This window comes from Artemia franciscana, chromosome 5 (genome assembly GCF_032884065.1).
Source record: "Artemia franciscana chromosome 5, ASM3288406v1, whole genome shotgun sequence".
NCBI lineage: Eukaryota > Metazoa > Arthropoda > Branchiopoda > Anostraca > Artemiidae > Artemia > Artemia franciscana.
The window spans coordinates 3,987,771-4,015,625 of NC_088867.1; the positions used below are offsets into that span (position 1 = coordinate 3,987,771).

At 33.5% G+C, this 27,855-nt stretch overlaps 1 protein-coding gene across 1 annotated transcript in view; it reads left to right on the forward strand.

The window, feature by feature from the left end:
* Positions 1 to 27,855, forward strand: part of LOC136026896 (uncharacterized) — a 58,084-nt gene that overhangs the window by 15,745 nt on the left and 14,484 nt on the right. Inside the window, exons 3-6 of the mRNA XM_065703714.1 lie at positions 6,617 to 7,188; positions 10,170 to 10,354; positions 13,347 to 13,588; positions 22,786 to 22,929. Of these exons, the coding sequence (XP_065559786.1) occupies positions 6,617 to 7,188; positions 10,170 to 10,354; positions 13,347 to 13,588; positions 22,786 to 22,929 (1,143 nt within the window). The remainder of the gene's footprint in view (positions 1 to 6,616; positions 7,189 to 10,169; positions 10,355 to 13,346; positions 13,589 to 22,785; positions 22,930 to 27,855) is intronic.

Genomic DNA, 27,855 nt, shown 5'->3' on the forward strand with positions numbered 1-27,855 from the left:
TCCATGGAAAGATCCTCCCACGTACCCCCCTAACTCAACTTCTCCCATCCCCCAAACAAAAAAAGTCCCCCTGAAAACGTATGTACACTTCTCATTAACCATTACTATGTGTAAACACTGGTCAAAGTTCTTAACTTGCAGCCCCTCCCACGGGGATTGTTGGGGAGTAATTCATCCCCAAAGACATAGTTACTAGGTTTTTCTACTATGGTGAATAAAATGGCTATCTCAGAATTTTGATCTTGTGACTTTGGGGTAAAAATGAGCCTGGGAGGGGGCCTAGATGCCCTCCAATTTTTGGGTCACTTAATCATGGCACTAGAAGTTTTAATTTCCTTTTTAAGGAGCCCTCTCGCAACATTCTAGGACCACTGAATCGATACGATCACCCCTGGAAAAAAAAACAAATAAACACGCATCCGTGATCTGTCTTCTGGCAAAAAATGCGAAATTCCACATTTTTGTAGATAGGAGCTTGAAACTTCTACAATAAGGTTCTCTGATACATTGAATCTGATGGTGTGATTTTAAGATTTACCTTAAATAAGATTTTTAAGATTTTATTACTTTTAGGGGGTGTTTCCCCCTATTTTCTAAAATAAGGCAAATTTTCTCAGGCTTGTAACTTTTGATGGGTAAGATTAAACTTGATAAAACTTATATATTTAAAATTAACATTGAAATATGATTCTTTTGATGTAACTATTGGTATCAAAATTCTATTTTTTAGAGCTTCGGTTACTATTGAGCCGTGTCGCTAAATATTCTCATTTGTTAGCCCGAGAGTGAAAATTTGGTTGACACATCCTCTGCCCTTTCTAAAACCGCACTGTTCTTCTCTTATATTTACGTCTACAGCATCTTTCAGTCCATAAAGTATCATATTAGTTAGTAATTTGTTACCTACAGAGACAAGACTAATGCCTCAATAATTACCACCCTCATTCTTATCACTTTTTCTTATCACAGTGGTTAAATTAGGGTTTCCTAAATTGTTATCCCTTTTTCAAAAATCATGCTTATAATGCTCAATAACTTATTTCTAACTTCAGAGCCACCATATTTAAGAAACTTTTTTATCGTACTATCAGCACCTGGAAATTTATTGATTTTTATCCTTTTAGTACTGTCGCTAATTCTTGCTCACAAAACAAATCTTCCTTCATATCCAAGGTACAAAAAAACTTTCATTTTCCTCTGTATCTTTTCCTACAACTCTATCCAGGCTTAGCACATACTCAAAATGGTCTGCCCATCTCTCTTTAACTCTATCTGCATCGCTAACCGTGGCCCTTTTCCTATCTTTAACTGGGACAAGTCAGGATTGATTACTCCCTCTCAATTTATTAAAATGCCAGTACAATAATTTACTATTATGCTTTCTAGCTGAATCTTCCAGATCCTCGGCTATTTTATCCATGCCCTCCACTTCACACTTCCTTAGTTCATATTTTAATGCTTTCTCCATTTTCTTTACATACCTTTGGTTTTTATATGGTCTATCACTCAAATAATTCTTGTACAAGTCCCTTCTCCTCTCTATTAAAAATAAAGCATTTACACAAATATTTCTAGCCGTGTTCCTAACTTTCTTCCCTAAGACACCATCAGTGACTTTACAAATTATTTTCCCAAGATTATCTCATCCATCTTCTACATTGTCAAATTTTAAACTCTTCTCCTTAGTATTCAACTGTTCCTGGAAAATATTTCTCAAATTATCATCGTGGAGTCTACCAGTATCACAGTATCTTTTAATAATCTTACTCCTGTAACTGTAAGTAAAATTCATCTGAGTCGCTAGAATCCTTGTCATAAGATGAGCAATTAACGTTTTTTTTTCTAATACTTTCCCCGCCTAAATAAGACTTAGTAGGTTTCTTATTCATCATGAGCCCCACTCCTTGTCTATGCACCCCATCCCTCGTGCTTGAGTAAATAAATTCCATAACACCTAATTTCTTGCTTCCTACCCCATGGATATGAGTTCGTGAAACTCCTAATAAGTTCAATTTGAATCATCTGAATTCGCCATTAAAAATGTCGATACAACAGTTATTTTCAGTGTTGTAACATTCCAAGTTCCAATTTTTCATACTCTTTAAGCCATTGAGCTAATTTGGCCACAGGAAAAGCAATGATCCTGGATACCAGTGCAGGACAGAAATTAACACATCTTATTTAGTCTGCACCGAAGTGCTGAAGCCAGATTATAGCCGGATAGCAAGAAGTCCCTGGATCCTTCAGTATAAATGAAGGTACTCTGCAATCGTCAACAAATTTTGGCCACAAAATGGTTTTCAGCACTTGGTGATGTTTTTTTTATCATAAAGAATTCTAAAATTTTGCATAGACAGTCTCAAGCCTATTATATCCAACTCATTATATATTCAGCCCAACAAATATTTTGCTTCTACGGGGAGACAATACATAATAGATAAATTAACTAGGAATAGGTTTTCAGTCCGGAAACACCCGCCATAACAAAACAAGCACAAAAGAATTATCAATTAACCAGAATCAAGTTTGAATGCTGTGTCGTAACTAAAAAAAAAAACAGTATAGTACATTTTTTTAATCAGTGGGAATCAACAAACTAGATAAAGTCAAAATTAGCGTCAGATGTAAAAAAAAAACATGATATTGAAGTTTCCCCCAAAAAGAGAGTAAGGACCTATGGGTCCTTATTATTATTATTATTATCCTTATGCTCTTCCTCCCACTAGATTTTTTTCAACTTAAGTGTATTTTTAATACAACTTCCCCTTCGTATTTTTTTTCTTTTTTTTCTTTTTTTAGTCTACAAATACGCCCCAAAATGATGCGTCTTCTAAAATAAAATCCAGCGTATTTGTCGGATCTAAGAATCATTCCAATAAAATGTTGTAATCCAAGAATTTATATCTACGTGTTCTTTCTGGTGTATCTTAATATATACATGCCAAAGAGCCAAACCAGTTAGGAATATTGAAAAATTTTGGTGAAAACACTGCTTATACCAATCCCCTCTTACACCGCAGAGAAATCTAAACAACTACCAAATATTCTGTTTCTCCCCTCCAAGATGAGGTTAGCAGCTGGTTTTGTATTAAATCAGGAGTTAAGCAGGGCTGTGTTCTATCCCCCTTTGTATGAATCATTTTGATGGACTTTGTCTTAAACAGCACAGGAAAGGCAATGGGAGACCACGGAATCAAATGGAGAGGAGAAACTCTCCCGGACTTAGATTATGCTGATGATTTAAGTATCCTAGATAAACGTGTGAGCAAAATAAATGAACTTTTAGAGGTTTTGCAAGTTCAGAGTGCTAGACTAGGTTTGAAAATTAGTGTTACGAAGGCTAAGTCACTAAAGCTAGGAATGAGCAAAGATGAAAAAGTTATGTTGGGTAACAAAAAGATCGATCAGGTCGGCAGCTTCACTTACCTTGGTAGTATTGTTAGTATAGACGGTGGAAGCAGTGAAGATGTTAAAAGTAGAAGAGCCAAGGCTCAAGGTGTTTTTTCAGAGTTAAAAAAAAGTTTGAAACAATAGGAAGATAAGTCTAAAAACCAAGACTAAAATACTGGAAGTTACAGTGATGACAGTGGTCAAATATGGCTCTGAAGTATGGGTGCTCCGAAAAACGGATGAAGATTTACTAGATGTTATCCAGAGAAATTGCCTACGGATTGTTCTGGGTACCCAGCTGACTGACCGTATTTCAAACAGTAGGCTGTACGAAAAGTGTAGTCCAATCTCCCTTTCTAGGGCTATGACGAAAGAAAGGTTGAGATGACTAGGGCACATTCTGCAGATAAAGGAAGACAGATCGCCGAAGATTGTCCTTTTTCAGCCAACCGCCTAGGGCTAAACAGAAAGCAGGTCGTCCTCGTCCGGGTGGGAGGATATCATAAAGAAATATTTAAATAAAATGGGAACTTCCCATTGCCCTTCTTAATATTTAAATGTGATCGGAGAGTAACTAACCACCCTCTCACGCCCATCATTTCCTCAAACTCATCTAATCAGAGTATTGAAATCACCATTTCGTTCAGCTTTGTTAAAAGATCCAGAAATTGTGTCTTTGAGGATGACACCCCTCCCCACAGCCCTCAGGACAAGGGTTGTAAGTTATGCCCTGGGGGCATATAAGGCGTTTTAGAAAGGGTAGTCGTATGAACTTCGGAGGAGGTTCATTGGATTAGTGATCAGAAGTTTTAGTGTCCTTTTTAAGATTAAAACTAATTGAAGGGCGAATACCCCCTCCCCCCACGCACACACCAAGCCTCGTATTTTCTCAAAATTTATGTGATAAAAAATTTTGATGGCCATTTGTTGTCGTAGAAACTTCAAAAAAGGCTCATTCGATTGGAAATTTTTCTAAGACCTTTTAATATGATTCAAATTGATCAGGGGGCAGCCGTGCCTCCAACGCCTTTCCCCAAATGCATCCGATACAAATTTTGAAATAGTTATTTGTTCAAAAATGGCCCAAAGTTCATATAATAATGCCTTTTGGGTTGAAAGAATCTCCCAGAATCTTGGGGCAAGGGTTTTAAATTATATTCCAGAGGCCTATAAGGTTTTTATGAAAGGGGTGGTCATCTGAGCTTTAGAAGAGGCTCGTTTGATTTGAAATGTATAGTCCTAGTCCCCCTGTAAGAGTCAAACATGATAGAGAGCAACACGCCTCCCACCCTCCCTAACCTCCTCTTTTCCCGAAATGCATTTAATTGAAATTATGAGATATCTGTTTTGTTACCAATGGTCTAAAATTCATACAAGAATGTTTTTAGGATGGACACAATCCCCTAGAGATTATGGGCAAGGGCTGTAGGTTATGCTCTTCCACATATAAGCTTTTAATCGAATGGGTGGTCGTATAAGTTTTAAATCAGATGAAGCTCATTTGATTGGAAGTTGGAAGTTTTAGTGCCCTTTCTAGGAGTCAAAAGTGAATGGAAGGCAATCAGCGCCCCTCCCTTGAGCCTATCATTCTCCAAAACATATCTGATCGAAGCTTTTAAAGATCTATGTTGTTCAGCATTGTTGACAGGTCTATTAATCATGTCTTTGGAGATATCGACCTCCCCACAGTTCTCAGGACAAGGGCTATAAGTTGGGCAGTTCGTTGTTTGCTTACGAATAGTATATGTTATTGAGAAAGGTATGCATGTTTGAACTTTAATTTCCAAGAAGAATAAGGACATTCAGGTGAACCTTTCGGAGAATGTTGAGAGGAATTTTGAGCTAAATCATGACACGCTATGCATATACAAATTTTCAAAAGGGTATAACACAAGAATAACTAAGTATATTAATTGGGAAATGGCATGAATTGTAATTTGGAAATGAAATGGTAATGGAGATGGTCAAAAGGCATTATTTGCATGCATAATCAATTACGATTTCTAAGGTGATTACTCTTTGTGATGCCAGGACAAGCTGGGTGCAACCAAGAATTGCTCTTGGAGCACTGGAATGATCCATTTCCACATTTTCTATTGCATTCGTTGCAAGGATGGGACTTTCTAGGCTATGGAACTAAAATGAGATACAGACCATGAATTGAAAGCTATATCTTCAACTAAAACCTGGTTACCTAAGCCAGGATTAGCACTAGTACTTCCCAGAGAACAGTTGACAAGGCTGATCTCGCGTCTTTGCTTAAATAAATAAAAAATAAGTTTTTTCAATTGAAGTAAGCAGCAACATTAAAACTTAAAACGAGCCGAAATTATTACGTACATGAGGGGATCGGCCCCTCGTCAATACCTCGCTCTTGACGTAATTCAAGCTTTACTGAGAACAAATAGAGTTTTTGTTTTTTCACTATTTTTACTTTCATAGAAAAATTATCAAAACTTTAAGAGATAAATATAATTATGTCTCAATTAAACAGACAGTCCACGGTCATTCGTTTTGTTAATTTTTCCGGTAAAGCACAAGTTGTGTTCTGGTCTTGATAAGACATGGGGGTTATCTGTTCTCCTCATTTTAATTTTTTCTCGGTTTGGGTTTGACTCGGCTATTTACTGTAATTTCTATTCGTTTTGAGTTTTGTTATTTAATGATAGTGATTTGTGGTAGTTTTACGCTCGAAAAATTATTTGACTTTATTCCTTAATTTTCTTTTCAAGCTCCTTAATTTTCTTTGAAAAAATTGTTTTGTAGGAAAAGTTTTTGAAATTAATTTAAAAAAGGATTTATGCCAGAGCATTACTTTCTTTCAAATATAAATAAATGCCGTACATTTTTGTTTATTTCTGGCTTTCAAAGGATGGGTTTGAAGCCCTCTTCCTCTTCTTGTCTTCCTTTTGCCGTATGTGAAAACAAAAGACGCAACAGTACAACTAAATTAGCATATATATTCGACAAAATTAACCCTAATCACCAGAATCTTCACTTTTTATTAACTAATTTACGTTTATTAGCTTATAATTAAATCAGGTTATAGCTAATTTAATCTGAATAATTTAGTTGTTTTTTAAGCTAATTTTTTAGCACAAGTGAATGCTACAAGTTGACAAACTTATGCTTTATCGATTCAAAATAGCGAGTACTTTCGTCACGTCAGCAGTTCCTAAATGATCTTTACGATTTATGTAATTGTTTAAATTGTCTCTTCTTTCAGATTATTATCCAGGGAGAACGCGAAGTAACAGATGAAGGGGGTGTTGGCATTGGAGCAATTTATTTGATTGGCAGCAATTTTGTTGAACCAACAACAACAACACTGAGAACTACTGTCACAGATGGTATGGTTTCAAATTTTACCACTGAATGGACTGAATCTACAGAATTAACTGATTCAACTTCAGAAAATTATTTTAGTTCGACACCAGATACAGAAATTACTGATACTACTGAAGAAGAAACGTATCCATCTTCAAGTGATACCACCCTTGATTCTTCAGATATCCCAACAGAGTCTCCTACGTCAGAAACTACATACGAAACTGATTCAACATCTGAGGAAAATCTTACTTCGACTCCAGACATAGAGGCTACTGATGCGACTGATGAAGAAACTTATCCATCACCAAGTGAAACTGCTACTCCAGATTATTCAGATTTCCCGACGGAGTCATCCACTTCAGGACCAGTAAGTTCAACATATTCAACTGATTACCCAACGGAAGAATTCACAGAATCTTCAACAGTGCAAGTGGAAACAACAAAACCATCAACAGTCCAAACAGAACCGTAAGTATTTAAGATAAAATAAGATTTATCTAAATAAAGCCTGTCACTAGTGCTGAGAAATCAGATCAGCCTGCTCATCTTAGCTCTAGCTTAGCTTGTGTCAGAGCTGAAATAGATGTAAAAGTATTTGACAAAAGCAAAAGGAAAAATTATCTGAAAAATCCTGGCATGAATCTACATATTAGTTTTTTTTTACTTTACTTCTTTTTTTATTTGTTTTTATTATTTTTCTTTAGTTTGTTTGATGGCCACCATTTTAGCTGCGAAAAAGCCAAGACACTTGAGTATCAGTTTCAAAAAATATTGTTTTAGGAGATGTTTTGTCGGAAAAAAAGAACTATTATGCAACTGAATGCAGAATAGCAATTAACCCCATAAGACTAGAGGTGTAAAGGAAAACAGGGAAAAAAGGAAATTTGAAAAGGAAAAAATTTTGAAATAAAGAAAACTTGAGAATGTCAAAAGAACCACAAAATTGATATACGAATATAAATATATATATATATATATATATATATATATATATATATATATATATATATATATATATATATATATATATATATATATATATATATATCTATATATATATAAAAATAAGTTGTCTGTGTGTGGATCTGTGTGTGGATCAGGTGACGTCATGTTTGTCCGCATATGACGTCTGAATTATTTCACACTAATACAAAAGAAGAAAAAAACTAAAAAAGGTAAAAACTACAAAAAAACTAAAAAGAAAAAAAAACTAAAAAAGCTAAAAAACTAAAAAAAACTAAAAAAAGGTAAAAATCTAATAACTAAAAAAAAACTGAAAAAAATAAAAAAAGGCAAAAACTACAAAAAAAATAAAAACTAATAAAAAAACTAAAAAAGCTAAAAAACTAAAAAAACTAAAAAAAACTAAAAAAAGGTAAAAAACTAAAAAAAACTAAAAACTAAAAAAGAAAAAAACTAAAAAAAAGGAAAAAACTGAAAAATAAAAGAGAAAAAGAAAACTAAAAAAATATGAATAAATATATATAAAAATAAGTTGTTTGTGGGTTATGTCTGTCTGTCTGTCTGTCGAGTGACGTCGTGTTTGTCCGCATATGACGTCTGAATTATTTCACACTAATACAAAAGAAGAAAAAAAACTAAAAAAGGTAAAAACTACAAAAAAAACTAAAAAGAAAAAAAACTAAAAAAGCTAAAAAACTAAAAAAAACTAAAAAAAGGTAAAAAACTAAAAACTAAAAAAAACTGAAAAAAACTAAAAAAAGGCAAAAACTAAAAAAAAACTAAAAACTAATAAAAAAACTAAAAAAGCTAAAAAACTAAAAAAACTAAAAAAACTAAAAAAAGGTAAAAAACAAAAAAAAACTAAAAACTAAAAAAGAAAAAACTAAAAAAAGGAAAAAACTGAAAAATAAGAGAAAAAGAAAACTAAAAAAATATTAATAAATATAAAAAATATAAATATAAATATAATATAAATTAGCAATCAACAAAGCACCGAGACACAAATGACGACCGGGACACAGGGAGTATAAATGACGACCAGGACATAAGTAAAAAAAAAAAACTAAAAAAACTAAAAAAAATGGTAAAAACTACAAAAAAACTAAAAACTAATAAAAAAACTAAAAAATCTAAAAATCTAAATAAACTAAAAAAGAAAAAAAAGAAAAAAGGAAAAAAATAAAGGAGAAAAACAAAACTAAAAAACGAATGTATATACAGACCGGGACACCGGGATACAAATGACGACCGGGACACAGGGAATATAAATGACGACCGGGACACAGGGACACAACTACAATGGGGACGCCGGGGGGCACAGGGGGATATAAATGACGACCGGGACACCGGGACACAAGGAATATAAATGACGCCCGGGACACTCAAAGAGAAATCACAGACTGGAACACCGGGACACAAATGACGACCGGGACACAGGGAATATAAATGACGACCGGGACACAGGGACATAACTACAAAGGGGACGCCGGGGTGCACAGGGGGATATATAAATGACGATGGCGACTCAGGGAATGGTCGATTAGCAATCACCATCAACAAAGCTCAAAGGCAATCATTAGAATCATGAGGTATAGATCTGAATACGGATTGTTTTCCCATGGACCATTATATGTTGCATGTTCAAGAGTCGGTAAACCTGACAATCTATTTATATGCACAGACAATGGGACAGCAAAGAATGTTGTATATTCGCAAGTTTTACGTAGTTAAAAATATATATATATATATATATATATATATATATATATATATATATATATATATATATATATATATATATATATATATATATATATATGTATATATATATATATATATATATATATATATATATATATATATATATATATATATATATCTATATTCACAGGTGGGACATAGGGACACAACTACAATGGCGCGTAACTAATGTGGCGCGTAACGACTTACGCGCGCGGGGGGGCTTGGGGGGGGGGGCGCGAAGCGCCCCCACCAACTAGGTGTTGGGGTGGCGCGAAGCTCCACCCCAACAGCTAGTATATGTATATATATGTATATATATATATATATATATATATATATATATATATATATATATATATATATATATATATATATATATATATATATATATATATATGTAAGTCTTAATATTCAGGCTACACGTCTGGAACGGTTAATTACCTGAAAAAAAGAATAAAGAGATAAGAAAACCAATTACACAAAGAAATGAAAGTGAAGAAAGGTCACAGTAAATTTTTGACTTTAAACCAAGTCCCTTATGGTTGTATAAACACAACACAAATTCAGACAAAGTATGATATAAAGTTGTGTGGGTCCATAAGATATCTTTCAGTGTGAGGCTATTGGCTAAACTATAATTTTTGTTTTTTAAACAAAATCCAAGATGGTGCTGGAGACACAACTCTTTATAGTTGGGGGGAGTGTTTCTTTGTCATTGAAATAACAACTCATTTTCTTCCTAGGACGACTGAACTAACTACTCCAGCCCCCAATGGTCCAATTGTTTACAACTTTACCACGAATAACAATAATGGCTGGTCCCCTTCAAGACGAAACGGAGCGTATTGGCTGTTATCCAATAACAATGAAATGGTGCCCTCCAGTTATGAAACATTATTCCGGCTATATAGGGAACAGTTCTATACGGGTGAGTTTATCATCTAGCCATGGTTTTCCTGCTATAAGAATCATTATTAATTTACTAAGCAAAGAGCAGGCTATAGAACACAGATGAAAGTGAAAACTCAAGTAGGGTCAAGAGGACAAACTATTAACAACATCTCAAGTTTCGTATTCTTAATGTAAACTGTAAGTTTGACATCCCTGCTACTATGTTGTTTTCTTTTTAAATAAAAATTTACCTTACTTAACATGTTATCTTTATAAAAATTAACTTACCCTTACCTAGCTTAAATTATCTCACAAAGCTTAAGTTATCATATCCTTGCAATATCCTTAAGCTGCTCATGGTTTTAGCTTGCCGATTCATGAGAATTTAGGGCGGGGGGATGTATATATCAAAATCTAGTTAGGAATTAATATGTTTTGTTTTTCAATGAAAACACCAAAATAAGGCATTTTTCAATCAAAATATCCCCAAAAAGATATTTTTCAAGATCTAGCTCCCCTTCCAAAAATACACCTGAGGGCTGTTGCTATACTACTTGTGGGGAATTGGTTATAGCCGTTTTTAATTCCTTAATCCAACTAAACTTTGCAATTTTGTAATTTAAAGAGAATTTTTTCTACGATTTATGAGAAAGTAGGTGCTGGCTTTTAGTTTTCTGTTCTATATTCAGATTTCAGATCCATACTCGCCAAGCTATGACAACACAGCCCAATCAAGTCTAAAAAGTTTGGCAAAACAAAATGAAACAACTAAAATGAGCGAGATAGGGTGATTCTTAAGGATATCACATCCTCCTGTTACAGAAATATAGAACAGAAATCTCTCTTTTTCTCTTTTATTGAACTCTGTTCTTGAGTTATGAAGTTCTGGAACTGTGGTACACACTAAGCCTCTTTTATATCATACTGATAGTAAAAGCCGTAAAAAGAACTAATATTTAATATATTATTAGCAGACCACCATAAACACTTAAACTCTGCTGTACAAGCCTTTATACATAAAAACATAATTTTTCATGAATACTAAAAAAAAAAAGTTTTTAAATTCAATATTTATGAGCTGCTAGAATCCTTGATTTTTCATCCTACTATTTTCAAAAAAAAGATCATTTATGAGAAACATGAAAAACAATATTGAAAAGGATTCATATAAATTTTAAGTTTATAAGCATTCGTAAAACTAATCATTTCAAACAAAATCCTCCTATTCGCATTTGGAAATGCGAATAATTTACAACACCAGGAAGTTTTGTTTGCTTGAGTTGATTTGCCTATAGACTTCTTCATGTTGGCCATTACAACAGATCGCAAGAAAAATGTAGGAAAACCTGTTTAAAGAAATTGTTGCTCTAATATGTGTCTAAATAATCATTTTTTTTTATCGGTCTTATTTAACTTTGCCCTCTTACAGCATTGATAGGTAATGCATTACAGCATTACAGGTAATGCTATAGCTATTGTCTTTTCCTGAAGAAGGGTAGACGTGCTCTCGGGTAAAACATTGCAAACAAAACGATCAATGTCATGTAGGTATCCTCATTGCATAGCATGAAGAATAAAATTAATGACAAGATTTATCAAAGACTACAAGGAGTTTTCTATTATTTTTCCGTTATCCCAAAAACTCAAAACTTATCAAAATCAAAACAATGACATAAAAATTTGTTTTTGAATCATGCCATCCCAAGTCTATATTTCTGTTTTAGGAAGATGCAATACCCTAAAAAGCTCTCCTACCTCACCATTTTCAACTACAGATATTTCAGCTTGCGTCACCACGTCAACCCATGTCATGCCACCCCATGTTCTCTTTTTTATTGCCTTAAAATGTTTTTTCTGGATAGCAGAAAAACAAAATGTTTTTAAGTTTCAGTCCATTAGGAGGATTGATGAACATTTGTCCTAAGGAGTGCAGCAAAGGCTATGGGAGAACAGGAAATAAAATGGGGAAGTCAACTCTCCTTTGACTTAGATTATGTTAACGATTTGAGGCTCTGACCTAGATTATGTCTATGATTTGAGGGTCCTAGAGGAAAATTCTACGAAAATAAATGAACACTCGGAGGTTTTGAGAGTTCAGGATGAAAAATAGGTTTGAAAATTAATATTAAGAAGACTTAGTCGCCAAGACTCGGAATAAATCAAAGCGAAGAGGTGACACTGGGTAACGTGAAGAACGGTAAAATAGTTAGCTTCTCTTACCTAGGTGGTTATTGTTAGTAAAGACAGTGGGTGCGGCGAAGATGTTAAAGTAAAATAGACCAGGCCAAGGGTGTTCTTTTATGGTTAAAAAGTTTTAGAGGAACAGGAAGATATGTTTGTAAACTATTAGAACATTGGAAGCTATAGTGATGACAGTGGTCAAGTATTACTCTGAAGTGTGGGCGCTTCAACAGATGGAGGAGGATTTTCTAAATGTTTTCCAGAGAAATTGTCTACATATCGTTCTGGACGCACGTCTGACTGACTGTATTACAAATAGTTAGCTGGGATAAAAAAAAAATGTTACAAACACTATTTTGACTCCTGCCTTTTTCTGTCATAGAGAAATGGCGAAAACGGAGAAAATGTGGTACAGTCCCTCTTTCAAGAGCTAAAATGAAAGAAAGTTTGAGATGGCTAGGTTGACGGATGACAGATCGTCAAAGGTCGTACTTGTTGACCAACCGTCTAGGAACAAACGAAAAGAAGGTGATCGCCGAATGGGGTGGGGATACCATAAAAGATTAAGAGAAATTGGAACTTCTTGAGATGGTGAAAAGAGGGAGGTCTTGAAAACATTGAGATGAAGGAGCAGCACACGTAGCTGTGTTGGCCTCAGGCAGGTTGGTGCTGTAGTGGGTTGTTACTTGTAGTAGTATTAGTAGTAGTAGTAGTAGCAAGAGTCAAAAAAGATTTATCACATTTTTGGATTAGTTTTCTTTAATTGAACTTCTTTGGCTCCCATTTTATCATAGAATGTATCCAAAATATGAATTAAGAAAGTTTTCTAAAATTAATAAAAATTTCAGGCCCAGTTCCCCTTACAAGCCCATTTTTTCAAATTACCCAGGAGAAGGTAGAAGTTGAGATAGAGTTCTGGGGTAATGGAAACAGAGACAACAATGCTCGTCTTCATTTCTTCACTAAAGATTCATTCAATAATATATCAGCTGATCCATTCTTTGATATGAGTACTTTCGTCAACCGCCCCAGCACATCAATGGTTAAAGTATCTACCTCCTTCATGGGAAACGTTGGAGACGAACTACAGGTGAGATTTCCTTTTCACTATTCTATTTATTTTCTAACTTCCTTTAATGTCATTCCTTTTTCTAAATCGCATCCACTAAAAGGGATAAGTTATCTCTTAAAATCCAGTGACCTGGTCCCAAATCGAATAGCTAGATCCTCAAATTTGTAAATAATTAAAATAAAATAAAAAATATAACAACGGGTGAAAATTTCAGTAAAATTAGAAAAAAAGATAAATGTATAATAATAGGCGTTCTGATATTTCTGCTTCTTACCCTTTACTACTGAAGAATAAAAAAAAATACGAAAAAAGAAGATTAATCATTTAACACACACTAGAGAATAGCATAAAAGAAGAAAAAACAAACAAAAAGAATAAAAAAGTAATAGAAACCTGGAAATGATAAAATAAACTTGGTGGTGCCAAACCAGAGAAAAAACTATATGGTGATGCAAAAACAACACACCTTCAGACGAGGTTTTCGCATTTAATATGTAGCTTTCTAGGGCGTTTTTAACATGAGCTTCTGACAAAATGAAGCGATATTTTTATTTATTTAGTTAAAAAACATTTTCTAAAAAAAAGGGAGGAACAACTTTAAAACCTGAAATGAGAAACCGGATGCATAAGTCACTCTCTGACATTTGGGGGGTTTGGGGGGACGGGGGAGTGCGTCTGCCTCACTCCTTATTTGTAGGAATTTTTGTTCCTCTTAAGTCAATTGATTATCTATTTTAATTTTAGTTCATTTTGTGTTTTATCTATCTATCCATGGTAATACCTACTATTTTTATATTTTATGCGATCATTTATTTTAGTTTCTGTTCCTTTTTGGAGTCATTTATTTATTCATGACAATTTTGCTCTTTAATTTTGGTTTTTACACGAATTTAAGTTTATTCATTTTAGATTTTAGTGTTGTTCTTTATTTTTTTTTTAATGTTTTTAAAACATTCCTTAAAGTTAATTTCTATTCATAATTTGACTGACATAAGGATTTAAAAGGTGATTTTATTGTAAGAATATTGTTTTTTTTACAAAAAATCAGTTTTTCTACTTTAGAATTAAAATGTGAAACTGCAATTTGAATTTCAGATGAAATTTTAATATTCAGTCAGACTATTCGATCATCCATTTTTTTGTGCAATAGATTTTTAATAACATGTTTGCTATCAGCTTGGGGTTGATTAAATAAAACAAAAACAAGTTTTTTTCAACTGAAAGTAAGGAGCAACATTAAGACCTAAAACGAACAGAAATTATTTTGTATGGGAGGGAGATTGTTACTCCTCCACGACACCTTGCTTTTTACGCTAAAGTTTTTAGTACTTTAAAAAAAGCTTTAAAATTGCCCTAATTAAATGAACATAGTGTTTCAGGGGCCGTTCTTAAGGAATTGGGACAGAATTCAAACTTTAGCGTAAAAAGCGTGGAGTAACCTCCCTCGTATATGTTGTAATTTCTGTTTGTTTTAACTTCTAATGCTGCTCCTTACTTTCAGTTGAAAAAGTTTTTTTTAATTTCTTATCTTTCTTTTGAATAATGCAAGGACATCTGGCTATTCCTCCACAGAAAAGTCCCTCCTCCACAAGGATTTATTATCTAGATTTGAGGAATTTGGACTGAATTCAAATTTTAGAGCAATGAGCGAGGTGTTGTGGTGGAGTAACCCCCTCAAATATTTAATAATTTTTGTTCTTTTTAAGGGTCAATGTGGCTCCTTACTTTCAGCTGAAAAAAATTGCCTTTTTATTTAATTTCTGATCGTTTTTTAAATAATACCAGGAAATCTGGCAACTCCTCCAAAGATAAAACCCTCCTCCCGAAGGATTTATTCTCTAGACAAATGAATCCTGGTGAAAATTTACCACGGACAATAATCCTTAACATCTCTACGCGTAGAATTGAGTCGGCAATGAAAAAGCAAAACATAAGAAGAATTTCGTATGCGAATTATGACAAAAGCCCCTTTCTTTTGAAAAATTCACCTCCTGAAAATTTCCCTCCCCATTGAAAATTATCCACGTAAAACGTTTCACCAGCTGAAAATCCCTCCCCTGAAAAATGTCTGCATACTTCCCAATAACAAATACTATGCGTAAACAATGGGCAAATATATAACTTAAAGACCTTTCCCCAGAGGCTGTGGGAGGGTTTTGATATCCCAAAAGCTTATTCATTAGCCCTTCCAACTATGCTGAGCAAAACTTGCTAGCTCAAAATTTTGATCGGAAGATTTTGAGAAGAAAGGGGTGGGAGAGGGGGCCGAACTGCCCTCTGATTTTTTCGTTCACTTAAAAAGGGTGCTAAAACTTTCAACTTCCGTTCGAATGAGCGCTCTCACAATATTCAAGGACAAATAGATCGATATGATCATCCCTGGGGAAAAAACAACAAATAAACACGCATAATGTGGGATTTTGCATCTTTCTTCTGGCAGAAAATATAAAATCCCACATTTTTTTAGAACGCCTTTTACAACTTGGACAGTAGAGTTCTCTGATACGCTGAATCTGATGATGTGATCATCATTAAGATTCTATGACTATTAGGGGGTGTTTCCCCCATTTTTCAAAAATCAAGCAAATTTTCTCAGGCTCGTTACCTTTGATAAATAAGACTAAACTTATTTAAACTTATATATTTGAAATCAGCATAAAACTCCGATTATCAAAATTCCATTTTTTAGGATTTTGGTTACTAATGAGCCGGGTCACTGCTTACTTACAGTTCGTTGTAACGAACCGTTTGATACTGTGGGATGTTCTAATCATGTGGATTAAAAATCTGCCTCATTTTTGCTCTTGTATAATGCTGAAATCGTCCTAATTTCCATGGTGTAAACATCTTTGAATATGGTTCCATCCTAACTCATCATGTTATTTTAACAATGTTTTCTTGATTTATTTTGCTATAATATTAAGTGCGTTAAAACAAATGCATGCCAAGATCATTTAAAAACAAAAAAACTTATTGTTTTGTTGTATGAAAAGCAAAAGAAATCGAACATCAACAATCAATACAACCAGATTAGTTGTATTTTTTTGTATTCATTGAGTTTCCTCTGGTTACTTGACCTGTAATTGCCAGGGAACCACGAAAAAGAATTTGATTTTTTTGCGCTACGAATTGATAAATCCCAAGTCTTCTTCCAAAGTCTGCTGTCCTCATCTAGATTCCCTTGGTTAAGTTGGCCTACCGGGTAAATGTCATGATAACAAAAAATTCAGAGAAAAAAAGGGTTTAATTTAAATAAACCAGTGGAATAAAAACACAAAAAAGACATCAAAACTTTGAATAATAAAACAAAAAAATTGTATTATTTTTTTGCATTTTTGCCAGAAGACCGATCAAGTTTGCGTGTTTATTTGGTGTTAAGGATCGATACAATTCATTTTTTTACGAAAGGATAGAGCCAAATTCTATTCAGTATTGTTCTATCTTCATCAAGGCCTCTTTTTCCCTGTTTATATCTCCTGTTAACACGCTTTGTGAAATCAAAGGTAATTAGAGACAAAAGGAATTTGACACCCATTTTTGGACGTTAAAAATTGATAGATCATAACTGGTTTCACTTTTTGTTTAGAAAGTGGGCCAAGGATCCTGTGAATATAATTCTCAAGCCAATTGGACACGGACAGTTTAAGGCCCCATGAATCTTTTAAAATTTCGGTCTGGGACGATCAAAAACTTTCCTAGTCTTGTGACTCCTTTTGTTTTGGGCTAAATGAAAACATTAAGATTCCTGGCTAATCACAAAAAAAAAAAAAGGTTTTCGGCTCTGTTTTTGGAAAATATTATGTTTTTCAATTTTTACAGCATATGGGGCATTGACGCAAGACCTTAAGTATTCAAGTTTTAAGCTTACCGGAAAAAAGGGCTGACTTATTTTGTGAATTAATATATCAGAGACAATAATGTGTTGGCTGTCTTCCCCCCTCCCTGACACAAAAATTTTAGTTTCCTTTCCCTCCCCCTCCAGATTCACTGAAAATTTCAACTTGATTCATCAATTCGTTCCCCATGATATAGCATTTACTCAATTTTGATAGCATAGGTCGACAAAATATGTTTTTTTAACCTTGCTACTTCGCTAGAAAGGAAATTCTTAAATCTTTGCGCATTTTAGCCATCATCCAAGACAATATTTTTTTGGGCCCCATTACCTTTGGACCAAAACAACAAAATTTTAAATTCACTTGCAACTCCCCATCAATCTCTGAGAATTTCAGATCGATCTCTCAGGTAGTTCTAAAGATTTCACTAATTCACTTTTTTATAGAGTGGATTCATAGAATATCTTTGAATTCATCTAGCAGCTTTAATGTGCATATATTGTAAGTACCAAAAACAGAGCAAAATATTTAGAAATATTGAAGGCAAAAAATTAGTATCTTCCCTGTGCTGCTTCTCTTCAAGTCATAATCTGGGTTCCTTTTGGTTTCTCCAGTACTCCCTGTAAATTTGAACTTGGTCCCCAAGCTGTTTTCAGAATGTCGTTGTTAAGCTATTTCGATAACCTAAGGACTCATAGTAATTTCGATTTACCTCACTACCTAACCATGAATAGGTTATAAGTCCTATAGATGCTTATAGTGTAAAATCTTTAAGATGGATTGGAGACAAATATTTTTGCTTCTCTCCCTTCTGACTCCTCCCCTAACTCTAAATTTGAGGTCTAGTTACCCGTCCCCGATAACTGAGTCCCCCAAGCTGTTCCACAGATATTGCAGACACGGTATTTTGATAAATTAGCCCAAGTAGTGTCTTCTGATATACTTCGCTACTTCGCTGCGAATAGATTCAGAATTCCAGAGGACTGTATAGTATGAAGGCTTTTAGGCAGATCAAAGAAAAAAATTTTTTAGTGTCCATGTCCTCTCCCCTTAAACACAAAACTAAAAGTAACCTTACGCACCAGCCCTCTTTTCGCCCCAAATTCACACCCCTAGTCGTTTCCGAGATATTGCACATGTGCTCTTTTGATATCCAGGAAAATAAAGTGTCCTCTGATTCACCTACACTACTCCTCCCAAGTCAAAATTGGATGTTCACTTGGCCTCTCAACGCTATCTCAAAATTTTAGATATAAACCCTGAGATGTTCCTAGGATATTGGATGACACACTATTTTAATAACCTTGGCCCGTATACTATCTTTTGATGTTTTCTAGCTAATTCAGTGTGAATAGATTTTAATTTGTGCTACGATTAAAAGCGCAAAAACGTTCGGACTAATTGGGGAAACAATTGTTTTGCTCTTTACTGCCCTCGGGTTAAACCAGAAAATTTGTCCACTTGCCCCCCCCCCCTTAGCAATCTGTAAGTGTTAGCTTGATTCCACTAAACCTCTCCTAAGAAGTTAACGTTATATTATTTTGATAACCTAATACATTCAGAAACCTTTGATTTACCTCTGCCCCCTACCTCCAAATAAAACTTGAGGTTCACTTGGCATCTCAAAACCTCCTGAAAGTTTAATTCTATCTCTAGGTTCTTTGTAAGATATTGTATATGCGCTATTTTGATAACCTGATACATTCAGGGGGTCTTTTGATTTACTTTTGCCTTCTACCTCCCAATAAACTTGAGGTTTACTTGAAACCTCAAAACCCCCGAAAATTTAAATTCTGTCTCCAAGCTGTTTCTAAGATATTGTATATATGCTATTTTCATTACCTGATGCATTTTGAATCCTTTGATATACCTCTGCCCCTACCTCCAAATAAAATTGAGTTTCACTTGGCATATAGTGGCTTATAGTGGCAAAATGTTCAAGTGGGTTGGAGGAAAAAAATGTCTCAATATATAAGATAATCTGGCAGCACATTGTTTCATTTGCATTGCCTCCCTACTTGACCGTGATAAGATTCAAAGTTTTACAGGAGCTTGCACTACAGAAACGGTTTGGTGGATCAGAGACTGAATCCATTACTGGGAAGTTCAACTCCACTTCCCAAGTCGTTCCCGAGATGTTGTAGATATGCTGTTGTGATAACCTGATACACATAGTGTCTTTAATCTTGATACTAATAGTGTCTGTATTACTTCTGCCCACTTGCTCTCACACAAATTTAAGGTCCACCTGGTCAGATCATTCTCTAAAAGTTTGAACTTGATCCTTGTTTTGCTATTTGATAACCTGGGGGCGCCTAGTGACTTTCTATTTACATCGCCACTTCACTGAGAATAGATTCTCGTCCAACAACAGCTTATAGTGCCACAAAATATTTACCCAGATTAGAATCGAAAAATATCTGGCTTCTCCAATCTTTCCTAAGTCAAAATTAAAGGTCCACTTACCCCCTCACCCCTAGCCCAGACTATCTAAAAATATTAATTTAACCTCCCAAATCATTTTTGAGCTGTACTAGAAAATGCATTTAGAGAATTTGGAAGTGGTTATCATCTTTTGATTTTTCCAAGTATCTGTGTCATTTCAGGAATATACTGTTGGGAAATTTAGGAGAATATCGGTCTTGCAAACGATTCCAAAATAATCGGACAGCCAAGACTAAACTTCTCTGCCAATTCTATCAAAACCTAAATAGTTTACACAATTTGGGGTTCCTGCTCCTGGGACTGCAGAGGTCACGTGAAACCTTGCGGCATGCTTATTAGACCTTCAAACTACTCTGAACAATTTGACCAAGAAATTTTACTATTGGGTGTTTCACACGGGTTTCAGGGAACAATGCTGTGCTGCTTCTGAAGATCTTGTACTTAATAGTATAATATATAATAGTATAATATAATTATAACTAATAGTATAATTAAGATTAATTAAAATCAAAGTAGCTAAAAGTTTTTGAATACTATTATGTTTCGAAAAATGAATGCAATTTTTTATTTGCTAGCCTGGTAGAAGTACGGTGACTTCTCCAGTTAGCATTACTATTTCCAAAGTTTGATTTGACGTTAACCTTTATTCAATTGGTTCAGACTTTTATTGTGTAGAGTTTCTCAAAACATCCTGATCTTCTTCACTATTAAAAATATATGTGGCTCTGGATTTAAAAAAAATATAACTTATGTGCTTAAAATTTAATCTGTGATCTCGATCATCTCATTTTACACTTTTCCCGTTTTAGATATTTCTTTAATTTTTATCCGTGTCCTTAAATTCATTTTATTGATATTGTTTGTGATTGAAAAAAAGTAATTTTAGTTTTTTGACTACTTCCAAAGTTTTATTTGACGTAACCTTCATTCAGTTGGTTTAGACTTTTTTGGTGCGGAGTTTTTCAAAGTCCTGTCATCTTCTTCACTGTTAGAAATATGTGTGGCTCTCGATTAATAAAAAATTAAGCTAATTTACCTAGAAGTTAATCTGTGATCTCGCTCGTGATCGTTTTCTTAAATTATTTTTTTTGTGTATAATTTTAAAAAAATTGATTTTTTGACTATTCACAAAGTTTATTTCCAATGTATATTCGGTCGGTTTAGACGTTTTTGGTGCAGTTTCCCAAAAATCTCCTAAAGTTTTTCACTATTAGAAACGTGGCTCTAGATTTAAAAAATTAGACCTTTATTAAATAGAATTTAGTCTGTGATATCCCTCATCTCCTTATGCACTAATCCCGTTTTAGATATTCAGTTGATTCTTATGATCTTTTTCTTGATTGATTTTATTGATTTATTTTTATAATTAGTTATGATTTTCATGACAATCCCCAAATTTTATTTGACATTCACCTTTATTGAATCAGTTAAAACTTTTTTGATGTAGTTTCCCACAATCTCATGATCTTCTTCGCTATCATATATATATATATATATATATATATATATATATATATATATATATATATATATATATATATATATATATATATATATATATATATATATATATATATATATATATATATATAGGTTGCTCTGGATTAGAAAAAAAAGACTTTTATTCTTAGAATCTAACCTTTGATATCACTCATCTCTTTTTACCTAATCTTGTTCTAAATATTTTCCTAATTTTGCGATTGTTTTTTTTTTTAATGAATTATTTTAATTTTTTAAAACTTAATCTTAATTTTTATGACCACTGCCAAAGTTTTATTTAACGTTAACCTTTATTTAGTTGGTTCAGACTTTTTTGGTGCAGAGTTTTTCAAAGTCCTATCATTTTCTTCACAATTAGAAATATGTGTGGCTCTCGATTTAAAAAAATTAAACTTATATACCTAGCATTTAATCTGCGATCTCTCGTCTCTTTTTATACCAATCCCACTTTGGATATTTATGTAATTTTTATGACCACTCTAAATCATTGTAATAATCTTATCAATTATTTTGTTTGTTTTAATTATGGTTTTGAAATAAATTCTCTGCAACTAGTAGATCAAAAGTTTCTGTTTTTTTTTTCACTTCAGAGGAGAATTTACGGCTGTTTTATGTTTTTAGAGCCTTTTACGGGTTATTCAAGAATTCCTATAAACTCAAACTTTCTTTGTTTTGTTCTCTAGCAAGAGGCAAAAGAAAATAAGAAAAACAACACTACATTTATTAAACGCTAACCACACCCTTTAACATTTTTAGCCTTTATTTTTTTTTCTCTTGGTGAGCTAGAGCTTTTTTAGTGTTTTTAGTATCGCTCGGTTTGTCGTGAAAAACCCTGATTACTGACATGTTATTGCAATTTTAAAAAGATAGAGTCGGTTTCAGTGTTTTCTTAGGATCTCAACACAGATCATCATCTGAGCTTCATGTTGATCAACCGTAGGGGTTTTCAGTGCCAATTTCCAGCATACTTTGTTGCTGCCGAAACTGCCATGAAACTTATGCCGAACAGATTCTTTGTTAATGTTTATTAATTAGCTAACTACACTTATGCTCAAATGACGATTTTCTCGATTAATATTACCAATTTTCTCAATGTACGCATCAGTTTTGCTATTAGTGGCCGGCCAAGACGAGGATTATCCGTAGCGTCTTCTCTCTAAATCTTTTGACCCACTCCAAAACATGGGTTCACAGTAAATACTCCTCACCATGCTTTTTTAGCGACAAAATTAATTTCTATGGCAGACTTCTCCAGTTTAACAAGAAGTTTCTAGTTTACATTCTGCTCCAAAAACTCAAGACACTTTTCCAATTTAGTACAAAACACAGTAATCTTCAAATGGTTGCCTTGGGCAAACTAGGTATTGTATTTGTACCAGTCATCAAAATGGCAGAGTAAGGAGACAAATAATCTATAATTAATGTAATTTCTAGCTGATGGTCCAAGCAGCTCTGGGGCAGTCTAAGGACAGCACCATTGCCATTTCTTATTTGAAGATCACTGGAGTTATCGAGGTATCATACCCAGGGTCATCTGGTGCTCTAGATGATAGGGGATGGACCCAAGGAGAAAGTTCGGTAAGTAAACTTGGCTAATAAAAGGATTAGTTCAGGCAATTCATCCTTTTATTGGTAAATTGTAATGCTTAGCAGAAGTACAGAGACGTGAAGGTAGTATTAAAGCCACTGACATGAATACTAAAATCATCTAAAATCAATACTATTAGTAGCCGAAAACTGGCATCTATTGTAGAGCAAAACTCAAGTATAAAAGTAAAATCAATACAATGAAAATAAGATAAACTTTAAGGCTGTGCGGCTTTTTAACTTTCCATTTTTCTACAAGTAGGTTGTGATCAATTTTTTCAAGTAGTTCTTCTTCTGATATCCAAATCCCATAGGTGCCGACAACACCTGAATTTTGTTACTTTGTTTTTAGGTGTTAAAATAATATTTATTAGTAGCGGAAAACTGGCATATATTGTAGAGTAATAAAAGTAAAAGTAATAGCATAAAAGTAAAATCAAGACAATGATTATAAGCTAAAATTTTAGGCTGTGCGGCCTTAAATCAATGCAAAAATCAATTAAAAACTTGATAAAATCTCTAATTAGAATTTTTTGTCTATTGGTAAGCTCACCTATACTTTTTTTTTTTTTTTTTTTTTTTTTTTTTTTTTTTTTTTTTTTTTTTTAGCAAATCCAAAATTCACCAGAAATATTACTAGCATTCATATTCTGGTATTTCATGAAACTTTTTAATGGAAAGGGAATTCTCGCACTTTCATTGAGCATACTCGTTTGAATAAGGCGAAACTACGTTCGGACCAGAAGATGATAAATTAAGTCAAGTGACAACGACCAGGTGACATCAGCAAGTGAGTTCTATCCGCCTAATATGTTAGATTGGAAAAAAAACTTGCTGAAATCATTCTATAAATGCTTCGATAAAAAAAAATTAGTTTGAATACTCGTCTACAGATGGTTTGTACCCCTATATCTATAAGAAGTTATTAATTATTTTTAAGATAATTTTCCCCGCCAGAGAAAACACAAAATTATACCTCTATTCTGAAATGGAAACCGTTGCAAAACGAATTCTAGCTGGTATGTTGGATGGGAAGCAAAGATCTATGAAGCCTTTCTAATATATTTCTCGAAAAATAACATTTTTAATACTTCGAAACATGTTTTATTTTTCAAAACACGTTTTAACTTTTGGTTACTGTAGGCTGGGGTTCGCTCTTTTCTGGGTTATGGTTTTGCTCGTGGTTCGCTCAACCATGATTGTAATATTATCTTAATTTAATTATTATAGTATTGACTTAATTTACCATCTTCTGGTCAGAACGTAGCTTTACCTTATTCAAACGAGTATGCTCAATGAAAGTGCGAGAATTCCCTTTTCATTAAAAATTTCACGGAATACCTGACTATGAATGCTAGTAATATTTCTGGTGAGTTTTGAATTTGCTTAAAAAAAAAAAAAAAAAAAAAAAAAAAAAAAAAAAAAAAAAAAAAAAAAAAAAAAAAAAAAGGTATAGGTGAGCTTACCAATAGATAAAAAGTTCTGTTTAGAGATTTTCTCAATTTTTGATAAAAGGGATTATTTCAAGAGTTATAATATTTGTAAAGCTTCTCTTCTCCAATAAACTCTTAAAAAAAAAGAAGGAAAATCTTACAAAAACCGTTTTAAACGTCGGATAGTTGTAATTCTTTGGTATGTGTTCAAAAGTATTTTTCTTTGTATGTTTGTAACGATTAGTTTCTAAAGTTTGCTATACTTTCTCACCTTTTTTAATTAAAAAAAAAAACTTATTTCCACAAAATCAGCCTCAATAAATAAATGAAACCCAAGCGAGCAGAAATTACAATAAATAACCGAATCAAACTCAAAACAAGCAGAAATTAAGATGAGTAAGACTTACAACCCCTATGCCATCTTAAAACCAGTACATAATTTACACTTTACTGAAAATTTTTCGTTTAATATTTTCACTTTTAAAACTTTAATAAATAGAAAATTAATAAGATTTTAAGGAATAAATATCAGCATATGTATATTAAACTGACAATGCCCATTCATTTATATTTTTTTCAAATGAAGTTTTTCCACAAAATAAGTTTTTGAAACCTTATTTAGAGGAAAAAGTTCCCTTTTCAGGGAAAAAGAAAGTAATAGTTTAAATCTTTCGTTTTTTCTTTTAAGAATCTATAGTTTGGCCTGATATTTGTATGCTAGATAAACTTTTTCAATAATTTTTAACAACATACACCCTTTTGAAAATCTTTTTTTTTAACTGAAAGTAAGGAGCGACATTAAAGCTTAAAACGAACAGAAATTACTCCGTGTATGAAAGGGGCTGTTCCTCCCTCAACGTCCCGCTCTTTACGCTAAAGTTTTACTCATTCTCTCAATTCTACTTTATTAAACAGTAAATAACTTTAGCGTAAAGAGCAGGACGTTGAGGGAGGAATAGCCCCTTTCATACACGGAGTAATTTCTGTTCGTTTTAAGTTTTAATGTCGCTCCTTACTTTCAGTTAAAAAAAACTATTAAATATTAATATTAGTTTCTAAATCTTTTAAAATATTAAATAAAAAAAACAAGTTTTTTCAACTGAAAGTAAGAAGTGACATCAAAACTTAAAACGCACAGAAATTACTTCGTATATGAAAGAGGCTGCTTCCTCATCAACGCCCCGCTCTTTACGCTAAAGTTTGACTCTTTCTCTCAATTCTTCTTTCTAAAACAGTAAAAAACTTTAGCGTAAAGAGCGGGGCGTTGATGAGGAAGCAGCCTCTTTCATATACGAAGTAATTTCTGTGCGTTTTAAGTTTTGATGTCACTCCTTACTTTCAGTTGAAAAAACTTGTTTTTTTTATTTAATTTCTGAACGTTTTTGAATCAATGCATGTTTTGATTTTGGCTCTCCGCAGAGGAATGATCAAAACGAAATTTGCATATTTTTTTTTTTGGCTCAATGGCTTTCTCATAATTTTGATCGAATGATTTTGAGAAAAAAAGAGCGGGGGACGAAGCCTAGTTGCCCCCCGATTTTTTGGTTAATTAAAAAGGCAACTAGAACTTTTAATTTTTTACGAATCTTTTTATTGGTAAAAGATTTACGTAACTTATAAATTAGCTTACGTAAAGAACTTTTGTATTCTCATGTTTTTATTACATATATGAGGGGATTCACCCCATCGTCAGTACCTCGCTCTTTACACGAAAGCTTAAATTTTATCCCAATTCATTAAGAATGACCCCCTGAATCACAAAAGCCGTAGAATAAGTAGTTGAAATTACCGAAAATACTTTAGCGTAAAGAGCGAGGTATTAGAAGGAGGTGAGCCCCTCATATGGGTAATAATTTCTGTTTGTTTTAAGTTTTATTGCTGTTCCTTACTTCCAGCTGAAAAAGCTTTTTCACTTTTATTTTTTAATTGTTTTTTTTTTAATAATGCTAGTAAATCCTGCTCTCCCTTCATGGAAATTTTCTTCTCCCATTACAAATTCTCGAAGGAAAGTTCCCCCAGCATATCCCCCTCTTCTCAACCCCTCCCCCAAACCAAAAAAATCCTCCTGAAAACGCCTGTATACTTCCCAATAACCATTACTATATGTAAGCACAGGTCAAAGTTTGTAACTTGTTGCCCCTCCCACGGGGACTGTGGGGGAGTAAGTCGTCCCCAAAGACATAGTTATAAGGTTTTTTGACTACGCTGAATAAAATGGCTATCTCAGAATTTTGATCCGTTGACTTTGGGAAAATAATTAGCGTGGGAGGGGGCCTAGGTGCCCTCCAATTTTTTTGGTCACTTAAAAAGGGCACTAGAACTTTTCATTTCCGTTAGAATGAGCCCTCTTGCAACATTCTAGGACAACTGGGTCGATACGATCACCCCTGGGGAAAAAAAAAAAACAAAAAAACAAAAAAACAAAAAAACAAATAAACACGCATCCGTGATCTGCCTTCTGGCAAAAAATGCAAAATTTCACATTTTTGTAGATAGGAGCTCGAAACTTCTACAGTAGGGTTCTCTGATACGCTGAATCTGATGGTGTGATTTTCGTTAAGATTCTATGACTTTTAGGGGGCGTTTCCCCCTATTTTCTAAAATAACGCAAATTTTCTCAGGCTCGTAACTTTTGATGGGTAAGACTAAACTTGATGAAACTTATATATTTAAAACCAGCATTAAAATGCGATTCTTTTGATGTAGCTATTGGTATCAAAATTCCATTTTTTAGAGTTTTGGTTACTATTGAGCCGGGTCGCTCCTTACTACAGTTCGTTACCACGAACTGTTTGACTAGTTTCTGAACGTTTTTGAATTAATGCATGTTTTTATTTTGGCTCTCCGCAAATAAATAATTAAAACGAAATTTGCGTATTATTTTTTTTTTTGCTAAATGGCTTTCTCTTAGTTTTGATCAGACGATTTTGAGAAAAAGGGTGGGAGAGGAGGCCTAGTTGCCCTCCAATTTTTTGGTTACTTAAAAAGGCAACTATAATTTTCAATTTTTAACGAACCTTTTTATTAGTAAAAAATATACATAACTTACAAATTAACTTACGTAACGAACTTCAATATTCGTATATTTTTATTATGTATATGAGGGGGTTCGCCCCCTCGTTAATACCTCACTCTTTACATTAAAGCTTTAATTTTTTCCCAATTCTTTAAGATTGACCCCTGAATCACAAAGGCCGTAGAAGAAATAGTTGAAATTACTAAAATACTTTAGCGTAAAGAGCGAGCAATTTAGGAAGAGATAGATCCCCCATATGCGTAATAGTCTCTGTTTGTTTCAAGTTTTAATGCCGGTCCTTACTTTCAGTAGAAAAAACTTTTTCATATTTATTTTTTCATTGTTTTTTAAAAAATATGCTTGAAAATCTTGCACCCCCTTCATGGAATTTCTCTTCTCCCATGACAAATTCCTCCAAGGGAAGATCCTCCCACGTAGTCCCCTCCCCTCAACCCCCCCCCCCCAACC